We start from the raw sequence: 12,450 nt of genomic DNA, 5'->3' as shown, positions 1-12,450 counted from the left end.
CCGCCCGCCAACCGCCCGCTGAAATACATCAGAGGTTGTCCGGCTTTACCACTCACAGAGCTATTCAGACCTGTTTCACAGAGTAATGATGACAATTGGAGCTGCTAACGTTCCCGTGACAATCCAATAGCGTTCATCCTAATTACAAGAATATGGCCGTGATGTGAAGCCATTGCCTTAGACACCTTCAACAACATGTACGAATTGATTGTTGGTCCGGCAACATGTTGTGTGCAGCTTCCGCAATTACATGTACAAGAATAAAAGGCATACTGGGTGATACAGAGTACACTGATAGTTGTGATATAAACATCTTTAACACTTACTAATATGCGCCACGCTGTGAAGCCACACCCAACAAGATTGACAAACACATTTCGGGAGAACATCCTCACAGTAACACAACATAAACGCAACACAACAAATACCCATAATCCTTTGTATCCGTGACACAGCCTGAACATATTTTACAGCCCCGCGCCCCCAACCCCGCCCACCTTACCGGCGCACGGGAGAGGGGTGGCGGGGTTTGCTGCTAGCGGGGTGTATAAAATAGTCAGGAAATATCATGAATACAAAGGATTATGGGTATTTGTTGTGTTGCGTTTATGTTGTGTTACTGTGAGGATGTTCTCCCGAAATGTGTTTGTCGTTCTTAATTCCTGTGGCTTCACAGCATGGCGCATATTAGTCAGTGTTAAAATTGTTTATATCACAACCATTAGTGTACTCTGTGTCACCCAGTATGCCTTGCAGTCGTGTGCGTGTTGCTGCGGAAGCCACACACAACATGATGCTGGACTGACAAGCAGATCGTACATGTTGTAGTAGGCGACAAAGCCGATGGCTTCATAGCACGCCCTAATACTTATTATCTGGGTGACTACCAGCAGTCATTCAGGAGAATAATATCGTCTCTTATTGTCTTTTCCGCTTTATGACACGGGTCTTAAATGGCACTTTGAATGGCAGAGGATACCGATCACAGAACCATGCATATCAAGTATTTCCGGATGGTTCAACCGCCACCCACCCGAATTCTAATTAAAATCAATTTTTTCGTCATGTCAACCGCCCGACCCGCGGTTTATCCGCGGACTCCGCGGAAGAGACCGCAAACCGCGCATCTCTATACTGCAAGCATGCCTGCCACTGCCTTCTGCAGCCCACATCGGGTAAATGCAGTTTACTACACAATATTACCATCGCTACTTGTATTTTATTTTATCACCTGTTCTGATTGATAGTCTGCATTTACAGAATGTTTAGCAGGCTGAATATTGCATTTTATTAATAAGTAGGTAGAGAAGGTTAAAACATTGTAATGCAGAGATTTGAATACTATTAACGTGTACAACTTGTAAAGTACAGAATATCAGAAACAATTAATCAGGTAGAAAAAATATCACCTAACATATTTGACTATTGAGGCATGATCGTAACAATCCACATTGTGTGTTATTTATGGTGAGATTAGATTAGATTAGATAGCACTTTATTTATTCCGAAAGGATAGTGCCTTCAGGAAAATTAAAATTTTCAGCACAATCCCATTCAAGATCAGACAAACATTTCAGGGAGACAGAACAGGATCGCTGACGGGTCTGCCGGCTTCCAGCACCCCTTACAAAAAAATAAAAAATACAGGTAAACAAGGGTGGGGGAATGGGAGAAAAAAATAGAAGATTAAAATAAAATTAAAAAATCGGTCTTAGCCTGGGCCCTGGAGAGGGGGTGCAGACTGAGGCCAAGGGAAAAAAACAACACCAACTCATAGCCATAGTACACATCCCTCTTACATGTGTGTAAGAGGGAACATCAAACATCAAAGAACACAGAGGACATTAAAGACATTAAAGTAGCAGATACAAGCAGACACTTCTGCATACAGCTATGAATAAAAAGTAAAAGAAACACTGTGGTGGCCTCTGCGGTGTTCCACGCCATCGTCCGCTGGGGTGGAGGGAGCATGGCCAGAGACAGGAGCAGACCCAGCAAAGCAACCAAGACAGCCGACTCCACTCTCGGCCAATGTCCAGTCCGCATGGATGAGCGAGGATATGTCCAAGAATGCATTTCGTGCATTCTTGGACGTATCCAGTTTCATTATGCATGAAACTGATATCTAAACATGGAAGTGTAGGTCCTCTCCCCTAAATGAAAGTTCTCCTAAAGCAGGAATACAAAATCTGTATTCCTACAAAACACAAAATCTAAAATCTGTATTCCTACAAAACACAAAATCTGGCAATCTGCAGGTATTTTTTTTAAATTGTCTTTGAAATTGCGTTTATATCTTTTTTGTGTTGAGCTGTTTTAAAAAGCATAATGTTTAAAACATTTCATTAAAGAAAATTAATTGTCCCGTCATGGTATAAAAAACTTGAAAATTATTCCTCCAGGATACACTTTTTGATAACATTAATTTAGACTAGGGCTGGGCGATATGGCCTTTTTTTAATATCTCGATATTTTTCGGCCTTGTCACAATACACAATATATTTCTCCATATTTTGCCTTAGCCTTGAATGAACACTTGATGCATATAATCACAGCAGTATGATGATTCTATGTGTCTACATTAAAACATTCTTCTTCATACTGCATTAATATATGCTCATTTTAAACTTTCATGGAGAGAGGGAAATCACAACTAAGTCAATTTAGCAAAAGTGTATTTATTAAACAGTTATTAAGCAGTGGCACAAACAGTCCTTTGAGACATTTGTGATTTAGGGTTATATAAATAAACATTGATTGATTGATTGATTCATGTCTTTGCCAAAACAGAAAGTGCAAGATTGTCAAAGACATTTTAAAACAAGCTATGAGTGCACTTTTGTGCATGATTTCACTAAGATGACGTATCAAAACAACACTAAATTAAAGTGCACTTTTTGTACAGAACGCCACTACAATAGTTTAAAACAAATAAAGTGCACTTTTGTGCATGATGTCACACAAGATATTTCAATAAGTGTCAAATAAAAATGAGCTGCATAATAGGAAATCAAATAGTGTATGTCCTTTGCTATGTGGTAGTTTACTGCGGACATTATCTCCTTTTATTGTTCACTGTTTTTTTCATATGTTGTTGATCTGGAAATGTTTGCCTCGGCATTTTGTTGGTGTGGGCCGTGTGGAACCCAATGGAGATGTTGACATGCGGAGTAAGCACTCTTCATTCTCTAGCAGGTGACTTTTCAAATGAAGCTACATATTAGCTGTAATGCTAATTTTGGTAGCGACGCTTGTGCTCCACACTTGACAAATTAAAGTTGTCTATTTGACATCTCCCCGCTTGAATCCAAACCACCGCCAGACGATGGACCCCCTGCTGTTTTTCTTGTGAATTAATTCTTCCTTCATTTGTTACCAGATCCGCACCTTCTTTCTCTCGAATTACCACTCCCACGGCTCCGCTAGCATCATAGCTAATGTTATCCATGCTGCTACCTCTCTGCTCCGCGAGGGAATATATGTATGTGACATACGACGTGACAGTATGTGACATGTGAAAGAAGGTTTGTTACTGTCTGTGAGAAGGAGACGCAAGAAAGAGTGAGAAGAGCCTGTAGTGTAATGCCCGCCGCTAAAAACAACTGCGTGAGAACGTATACTCAAATATCACGATATAGTCATTTTCTATATCGCACAGTGACAAACCCGTGTTATATCGATATATCGCTCAGTCCTGATTTTGTCAGGCTTGCCACTAACAGTTTGTCTGTGTTTTAGGTTTTCCTCTGTGTGTTTAGTATTTCCTGTCAAAACTCTTATTTTGGTTCAGCTTCCTGTTTGTCTCCCTGAGTGCTATGTTTCCCCTCAGCTGTGGCTGATTAGAACCTGGCCACACCTGGTGTCAATCAGCCTGCTCCTATTTGTACCTGCTTTGTTTTCCAGTCAGTGCTGGATTTGTCGATGTCACTTCTCCCGTCCAAAGGCAAAACCTAGTAACTCACTTCTAGCTGATTTTGAGAAAACAAAGGAAAACCAATCTATCTTGATGCTGTCTTACAAAGATCTACAAAGTCATCACACGTATAGATGTTTTCTTGAGCTTTCATTTTCTTGCCGATTGAGCCATGGATTGAATCTGCTCTCATGAACGTGTGTCCTTTCTTCAGATATTTTATCACAATCTCGGGTGGGCCCCATTCTGCGTTTGCACATTGGGCAAGAGCCGTGTACAGCGTCCAGTTTTTATTTTGACCTCCACAGTTATCTGCCCAAAAGAGTATGCAAGGGGAAGAATCAAGAACAATACATTTAATGAAGGTGCTTACAACGTCCTGGGCCAATCTTCCAAATATCCCCTCCTACCATAATATCACATAATCAGGTTGACCGTCGGCCCCCATTCGTGCAAATGTCTCATTAAAGACAATAAGGCGACTGACGAAGAAGCTCCGATTGGTCCCTTGAGATACTAGGTTTTTCTGTTGTATCTACGCGGTTATCTGGTAGTTGCTAGGTCCTGCCATACGCGTAACAGCTTACTTACGGGACAAATTATATCGCATACATTAATGTAAAGCATATCACTTAGTAACTCCAAAATTATTATCAGCTCAGTTTTGACCAAAATTGAGTTACTGGGTTTTGCCTTTGGACGGGAGACTTCTTGTCGCTCTTGTCATGTATCATCGCTCCTGTCGTGTTGTACCTTGTCGTGTCTTTGCAGCATATCAGTAAGCTATATTCGTTTGATGTTTGTAGCTTACTGTTTTTTGTTCCCTGCTTCCAGTTTGTTCTCTCATTTTACAAGTGCGACTTCTGTTTTCCTGCTCGCTACCCGCCAGCTTGCACGCTAAGCCCCTTTTTGTTTTTGCTAGCTTCCATGCTAAGTCTCCTTTTGGTTTTTCTAGCTCCCATGCTAGCTCTCTTAGTTTGTTATCCGCCTCGTGCGAGGTTTTTGTTAGTACCCTTTTGTTTGTTCTTGTTCTATTATTTTAATTAAATCATGTTGTCCTATTCAATGCCTGCCTCCATCTCTGCATCTCGGGGTCCGTCACCAACAAACTCTGACAAATTTAGAGTTAACTAAAAACCACACGATTAACCGCGATGAATATTTTAATCGTTTGACAGCCCTAATATACATATATTTATACATTTAAACACAAAATAAATTGAATAGTGTTTGAATGTGAGTGTGAATGTTGTTTGCCTATCTGTGTTGGCCCCGCGATGAGGTGGCGACTTGTCCAGGGTGTACCCCGCCTTCCGCCCGATTGTAGCTGAGATAGGCGTCAGCGCCCCCCGCGACCCCAAAAGGGAATAAGCGGTAGAAAATGGATGGATGGATGGATGGATGAATTTAGTAGAGAATAATTATAGTTTTACATGCAGAAAACAATGTGAAATACATGTAAATGATGAATGAAAGAGTGTTCATCATACTGTGTGCAGTCTATGAACAAATAAACCACATACAGTGGTGGCTGTAATCTTCTTCTCCCCCGCCGTTAATGGTGTCAGTCCCTCCTCCCCTTCTGCAGGACCAGTGACCCCGCAGCCTGTCACCTGCAGCGTGGAGCACTTCCAGTGCGTCTACTCCTTCCAGTGCATTCCTAAGAGCTGGCAGTGCGATGGCCAGTGGGACTGTTTGGACAGGTCTGATGAAGAGTCCTGCCCCACGGCCATACCCGGCACCCTCCCACCTCAGGGCGACTGTCCCGGGGGACACTACCAGTGTTCCAACGACCTCTGTGTCCCCGCCCTGCTGCGCTGCGATGGCGTGTCCGACTGCCCCGATGGCGAGGACGAGTACGGCTGCCGTAAGTGTCCGAGTGCAGATAAGCGATGTTTTATATTTAAAGGGGAACATTATCACCATTTCAAAAGGGTTAAAAACAATAAAAATCAGTTCCCATTGGTTTGTTGTATTTTTTGAATTTTTATTCAAAATTTTACCGGTCTCGGAATATCCCTAAATAAATCTTTAAAGTGCCTTATTTTCGCTCTCTGCGAAGACACTGGCCATTTCCCTGTGACGTCATACAGTGCTGCCAATGTAAACAAACAATGGGAATACCACAGCAAGATATAGTGATATTAGCTCGGATTCAAACTCGGATTTCAGCTAATTAAGCGATTCAACAGATTACGCATGTATTGAAACAGATGGTTGGAGTATGAAAGTATTGAAGAAGAAACTGAAGCTATTGAGCGAATATCTATTGAGCAAATTCATAGTCATAGCATGGCCGAATAGCTGCGTTAGCATCGCCGGTAAAATGTGCGGACCAAACGATCAGGACTTTTGCATCTCGTGACACTGGAGCAACTTAAATCCGTCGATTGGTAACTGTTTTTTTCGCATTAAATGTGGGTGGAAGGAAACGTAATATAGTTGCAAATGCATCTACAGGTTATCCATACATCTCTGTTCCATGTCTGCTTTAGCACCGCCGGTAAATAGCATGTTAGCATCGATTAGCGTAGCATGTTAGCATCAACATCAACAAAACTCACCTTTGTGATTTCGTTGACTGTCGTTGCAAATGCATTTGCAGGTTATCCATACATTTCTGTGCCATGTCTGTCTTAGCATCGCCGGTAAAATGTGGAGACACTCCGGCACATTCAATGGGGGTCTGGCGGCAGATTTCTTGCAACTTTCGCATCTTCGGGCCAGTGGTGCAACTTGAATCCCTCCCTGTTAGTGTTGTTACACCCTCCGACAACACACCGTCGAGGCATGATGTCTCCAAGGTTCCAAAAAATAGTCAAAAAAACGGAAAATAACAGAGCTGAGACCCGGTGTTTGTAATGTGTTGAAAATGAAAATGGCGGCTGTGTCACCTCGGTGACGTCACATTCTGATGTCATCGCCTCCAGCGCGATAAACAGAAAGGCGTTCAATTCGCCAAAATTCACCCATTTAGAGTTCGGAAATCGGTTAAAAAAATATATGGTCTTTTTTCTGCACCATCAAGGTATATATTGACGCTTAGATAGGTCTGGTGATAATGTTCCCCTTTAACAAGCGCTGCTTGGAGCTTCTTGCACATTTATGACCTTCCGCCTCCAGCCTTGCTGCAGTGTGAGCTGGGAGAGCTGCTGTGTGAAAGCCGGCCTGCTTGTCTTCCTCTCCACAAGCGCTGTGACCACTTTGCAGACTGTCTGCCTTTCCTCTCTGATGAGTCCAGCTGTGAAGGTAAAGACAATCATTATCACCTGACTCTCCTACAAGGTAACAATAACAAAACGAGGCACCGAGTTGTGAAATTCCAAAATAGATGAAGTATAACTGCCTTTCCTTTGAATTGTTGCCATTTGCTCTGACGAAACTAAATGTTCTGTCTTTTTCAACTCTGAATCGAATAGTACACCTATTGAACCACTTAAACCAGGGGTGTCAAACTCAAATACAGAGTGGGCCAAAATTTTAAACGGAACAAAGCCGCGGGCCAAGGTTGAACTAATTAACCTTTTTATAGGGACCCAAACAAGTTTTGCATTGAATATTGAACAAGCAAGGCTTATATAACTTTAGTGACATGCAAAATCCAGTTTCAAATAATAACAATAAGAAGAAAATTTAAATAAAAATGTAATGCCTTTTTTTTAATTTGCAATCTTCTGAGGTAAATACAATTTTTTTTCCACAGGCTAATAATAAATTTGAAAATAAAATAATAATGAATGAACCAAACATTCAAGCCTTGAAGTAGCAAGAGAAAATGCATGAATAAAACGTTGTTATTGGTCAGTTTGCTGGAAGTTTCCCAAAAGAGTTAGTGCTGCAACGGGTTCTGGGTATTTGTTCTGTTGTGCTACGGTGCGGATGTTCACCCGAAATGTGTTTGTCATTCTTGTTTGGTGTGGGTTCACAGTGTGGCGCATATTTGTAACAGTGCTAAAGTTGTTTATACGGCCACCCTCAGTGTGACCTGTATACCTTGCGTTCACGTGTGTGTGTGTGTGTGTGTGTGTGCGTGTGTGTATAAAAGCCACAAATATTATGTGACACGCTGTTAGTATGGAGGAAAAGCGGACGTGACGACAGGTTGCAGAGAACGCTAAAGGCAGTGCCTTAAATGCACGCCCCCAATATAGTTGTCCAGGTGGAAATCGGTAGCAATTCGGGAGAATGGTTGCCCGGGCGATTTTCGGGAGGGGCACTGAACTTCGGGAGTCTACCGGGAAAATTAGGAGGGTTGGCAAGTATGAGTATTACCAGTGAATGCGGTGTTACAGCGGCACCGACGCTGTATAACACCGGCGGGCCAGCTCTAATGCTAAATTGATATTGCCTCAAGGGCCAAATTAAATTACACGGCGGGCCAAATTTTACGGTATTTTACGGACCATGCTTTAGCGCTTTCTTGGCGAGTTTACTGACAGAAGAAATGGCGACTTGTCCAGGGTGTACCTTGCCTATCACCCGAATGCAGCTGATATAGGCTCCAGCGACCCCCCGCAATCCCAAAAGGGTCAAGCGGTAGAAAATGGATGGATGGATATACCGTATTTTTCGGACATAAGTCGCAGTTTTTTTTCATAGTGTGCGACATATAGTCCGGAGCGACTTACGTGTGAAATTATTAACACATTACCGTAAAATATCAAATAACATTATTTATCTCATTCGCGGAAGAGGCGAAGAAAATGTCAGCAATCGTCACACACACGTCAGCCAATAAGAATTAGACGGGGGAGGGTCTTGGCAAAATGTGCGTTGTGGGTCATGGAATGCAGTGTTAATTTTGTTGACGAAAAATTTTCGTCATAGTTATCGTCAACGACCTTTTTTTTCGGACTAAAACGAGACAATAACTAAATAAAAAATAATTTACGTGGACTAAGACGATGACGAGGTGTATTGACATATTCGTCAACGAATAAAAACGAGACGAAAATGTCTGCCAGAGTAGAGATACAATTAGAACTAATTTCGTTAGGAAAAGGCGGGAGGAGTTGGGAAGAGAACCAATCAGAGCGACGTGGTAAGGAAGTTACGTAAACGTAGTTTGCGTTTGAGACTGACCCAGGAATGCGCCGCAGAAGACAACATGTCAACGCCGGGGAGGAAGAGGAGAGAGGACATATGGGGAAATTTTATATTTGACGTCAAAGATAACAAGACGCAGTGTAAGAAATGCAGCGCGAGGATTACGGGGAAAAACACAACCAACTTGAAGCGACATTTACAGTCGAATCACCCCGAAATCCACACACAGGTAAGTATTTTCCACAACATACAACTCACTCGACGTTATCCCGTTTATTTCACGGCTTACTCGTGAAATACTAAATTTGAGACATGATTTACATCAAAATACGACTTGTATCGGTGTTTTTTCCGCTGTTTTGCTTTGACTTTCAGAAATTGAAGGGAAAGTTTACATATCACCCTTTAGTCGACTAAATCTACTGTAGTTTTCGTCGACTATAATCTTATGATATTTCGTCAACTAAAGCTACTCTAAAACTAAAACAATTTAAATACCTAAATAATGATCCATCCATCTTCTTCCACTTATCTGAGGTCGGGTCGCGGGGGCAACAGCCTAAGCAGGGAAACCCAGACTTCCCTTTCCCCAGCCACTTCGTCTAGCTCTTCCCGGGGGATCCCGAGGCGTTCCCAGGCCAGCCGGGAGACATAGTCTTCCCAACGTGTCCTGGGTCTTCCCCGTGGCCTCCTACCGTTTGGACGTGCCCTAAACACCTCCCTAGGGAGGCGTTCGGGTGGCATCCTGACCAGATGCCCGAACCACCTCATCTGGCTCCTCTCGATGTGAAGGAGCAGCGGCTTTACTTTGAGTTCCTCCTGGATGGCAGAGCTTCTCACCCTATCTCTAAGGGAGAGCCCCGCCACACGGCGGAGGAAACTCATTTTGGCCGCTTGTACCCGTGGTCTTATCCTTTCAGTCATGACACAAAGCTCATGACCATAGGTGAGGATGGGAACGTAGATCGACCGGTAAATTGAGAGCTTTGCCTTCCGGCTCAGCTCCTTCTTCTCCACAACGGATCGGTACAACGTCCGCATTACTGAAGACACCGCACCGATCCGCCTGTCGATCTCACGATCCACTCTTCCCTCACTCGTGAACAAGACTCCTAGGTACTTGAACTCCTCCACTTGGGGCAGGGTCTCCTCCCCAAACCGAAGATGACATTCCACCCTTTTCCGGGCGAGAACCATGGACTTGGACTTGGAGGTGCTGATTCTCATTCCGGTCGCTTCACACTCGGCTGCAAACCCATCCAGTGAGAGCTGAAGATCCCGGTCAGATGAAGCCATCAGGACCACATCATCTGCAAAAAGCAGAGACCTAATCCCACGGCCACCAAACCGGAACCCCTCTAACTAAATAATGACTAAAACTAAATTACTTTTTAGTCAAAATACTATGACTAAAACTAAATCAAATTTTGCTGTCAAAATTAACACTGATGGAATGCTAACTGCTATATGCTATATGCTGCTGCCGTGGCTATTAAAATGGATCTTTTCATCGTTGCCGCTAACTTATAAAAACTGAGAAGGGCTGAACAAAAATGGCACGGAAAAGGAAATCACGTACTGCAGATTACAAGCTGGACGTAGTGAAATATGCAGCAGAAAACAACAAGAGGAAGCGGCGCATACCTTTGGAGTTGGCAGAGTTGTTTAGAAGCGACATAGAGGAAGAAGATTTCATGGGATTTAGCGATTAGGAGTGACAGATTGTTTGGTAAACATATAGCATGTTCTATATGTTATAGTTATTTGAATGACTCTTACCATAATATGTTACGTTAACATAGCAGGCACCTTCTCAGTTGGTTATTTATGCCTCATATATCCATTTTCTACCTCTTATTCCCTTTTGGGGTCGCGGGGGGCGCTGGCGCCTATCTCAGCTGTAATCGGGCGGAAGGCGGGGTACACCCTGGACAAGTCGCCAACTCATGGCAGGGCCAACACAGATAGACGGACAACATTCACACACTAGGGCCAATTTAGTGTTGCCAATCAACCTATCCCCAGGTGCATGTCTTTGGAAGTGGGAGGAAGCCGGAGTACCCGGAGGTAACCCACGCATTCACGGGGAGAACATGCAAACTCCACACAGAAAGATCCCGAGCCTGGATTTGAACCCAGGACTGCAGGAACTTCGTATTGTGAGGCAGACGCACTAACCCCTCTGCCACCGTGAAGCCATGCCTCATATAACGTACACTTCTTCAGCCTGTTGTTCACTATTCTTTATTTATTTTGCGATGAGGTGGCGACTTGTCCAGAGTGTACGCCGCCTTCCGCCATTTTGCAGCTGAGATAGGCTCCAGCTACTCCCGCGATCGCGAACGGGACAAGCGGTAGATGGATTCGCTATCCGGTATGACCCATCCCAGACCAAGCCGTTAATCCACTGTGCTTACATTTAACCAACCACAGAAGACACCACGCAATTCAAACCAATCAGAGACAACGTAAGGGGGGTCTTGGTGTCTCCTCACTCACCTTTAGATGTACGTCTTTTCTGATTGGTTCAAAAAAATTGGGTGGTGTCTTCCGTGGTTGGTTAAACTTAGGCACACCTCAGATACGCACACAGAGATTGTATTACACGCACACACTTCTGAATGTTGTACAAGTTGTATTACACTTTCACGATTCTGGATGCGTGCGCTCAAATAGAAGTGTAAGTAGACAGCCTATTGAAGTGAAGTGAATTATATTTATATAGCGCTTTTTCTCTAGTGACTCAAAGCGCTTTACATAGTGAAACCCAATATCCAAGTTACATTCAAACCAGTGTGGGTGGCACTGGGAGCAGGTGGGTAAAGTGTCTTGCCCAAGGACACAACGGCAGTGACTAGGATGGCGGAAGCGGGAATTGAACCTGCAACCCTCAAGTTGCTAGCACGGCCACTCTACCAACCGAGCTAAACCGCCCGAGGGTTCTTTCTGATTAGGGACAGACAAGGATCTGAAAAGATAATATAGAATCTCACTTGAGTTCGACATGTGTGAGTTCAATGGACCAGGACAGGCAATACGTTATATTATTCCAGTGTTTATGGTAGTTTAGCTCGGTTGGTAGAGTGGCCGTGCCAGCAACTTGAGGGTTGCAGGTTCGATTCCCACTTCCGCCATCCTAGTCACTGCTGTTGTGTCCTTGGGCAAGACACTTTACCCACCTGCTCCCAGTGCCACCCACACTGGTTTAAATGTAACTTAGATATTGGGTTTCACTATGTAAAGCGCTTTGAGTCACTAGAGAAAAAGCGCTATATAAATATAATTCACTTCACTTCAAATAATTGTTTAAATTGCATTAATGAAATATGCAATCATTTCCCTTTGCTTCGTAAAAATTAATATTTTCAACTCTATTTTATTGTTTATTTATGGCAGTTGTTCTCAAATGGGGGTACTTGAAGGTATGCCAAGGGGTATGTGAGATTTTTTTTAAAATATTCTAAAAATAACAATTCAAAAATCCTTTATAA

The 12,450-nt window shown here is 43.2% G+C and overlaps 1 protein-coding gene across 1 annotated transcript in view; it reads left to right on the top strand.

Annotated features, from left to right (window-relative positions):
* malrd1 (MAM and LDL receptor class A domain containing 1) overlaps window positions 1-12,450 on the top strand; it is a 156,319-nt gene that overhangs the window by 115,692 nt on the left and 28,177 nt on the right. The window contains 2 exon segments of the mRNA XM_061922419.1: window positions 5,502-5,780; window positions 7,037-7,162. Of these exon segments, the coding sequence (XP_061778403.1) occupies window positions 5,502-5,780; window positions 7,037-7,162 (405 nt within the window).

This window comes from Nerophis ophidion, linkage group LG15 (assembly GCF_033978795.1).
Source record: "Nerophis ophidion isolate RoL-2023_Sa linkage group LG15, RoL_Noph_v1.0, whole genome shotgun sequence".
NCBI classification, from domain to species: Eukaryota; Metazoa; Chordata; class Actinopteri; order Syngnathiformes; family Syngnathidae; genus Nerophis; species Nerophis ophidion.
This window is presented reverse-complemented; position numbering and strand designations above follow the sequence as displayed.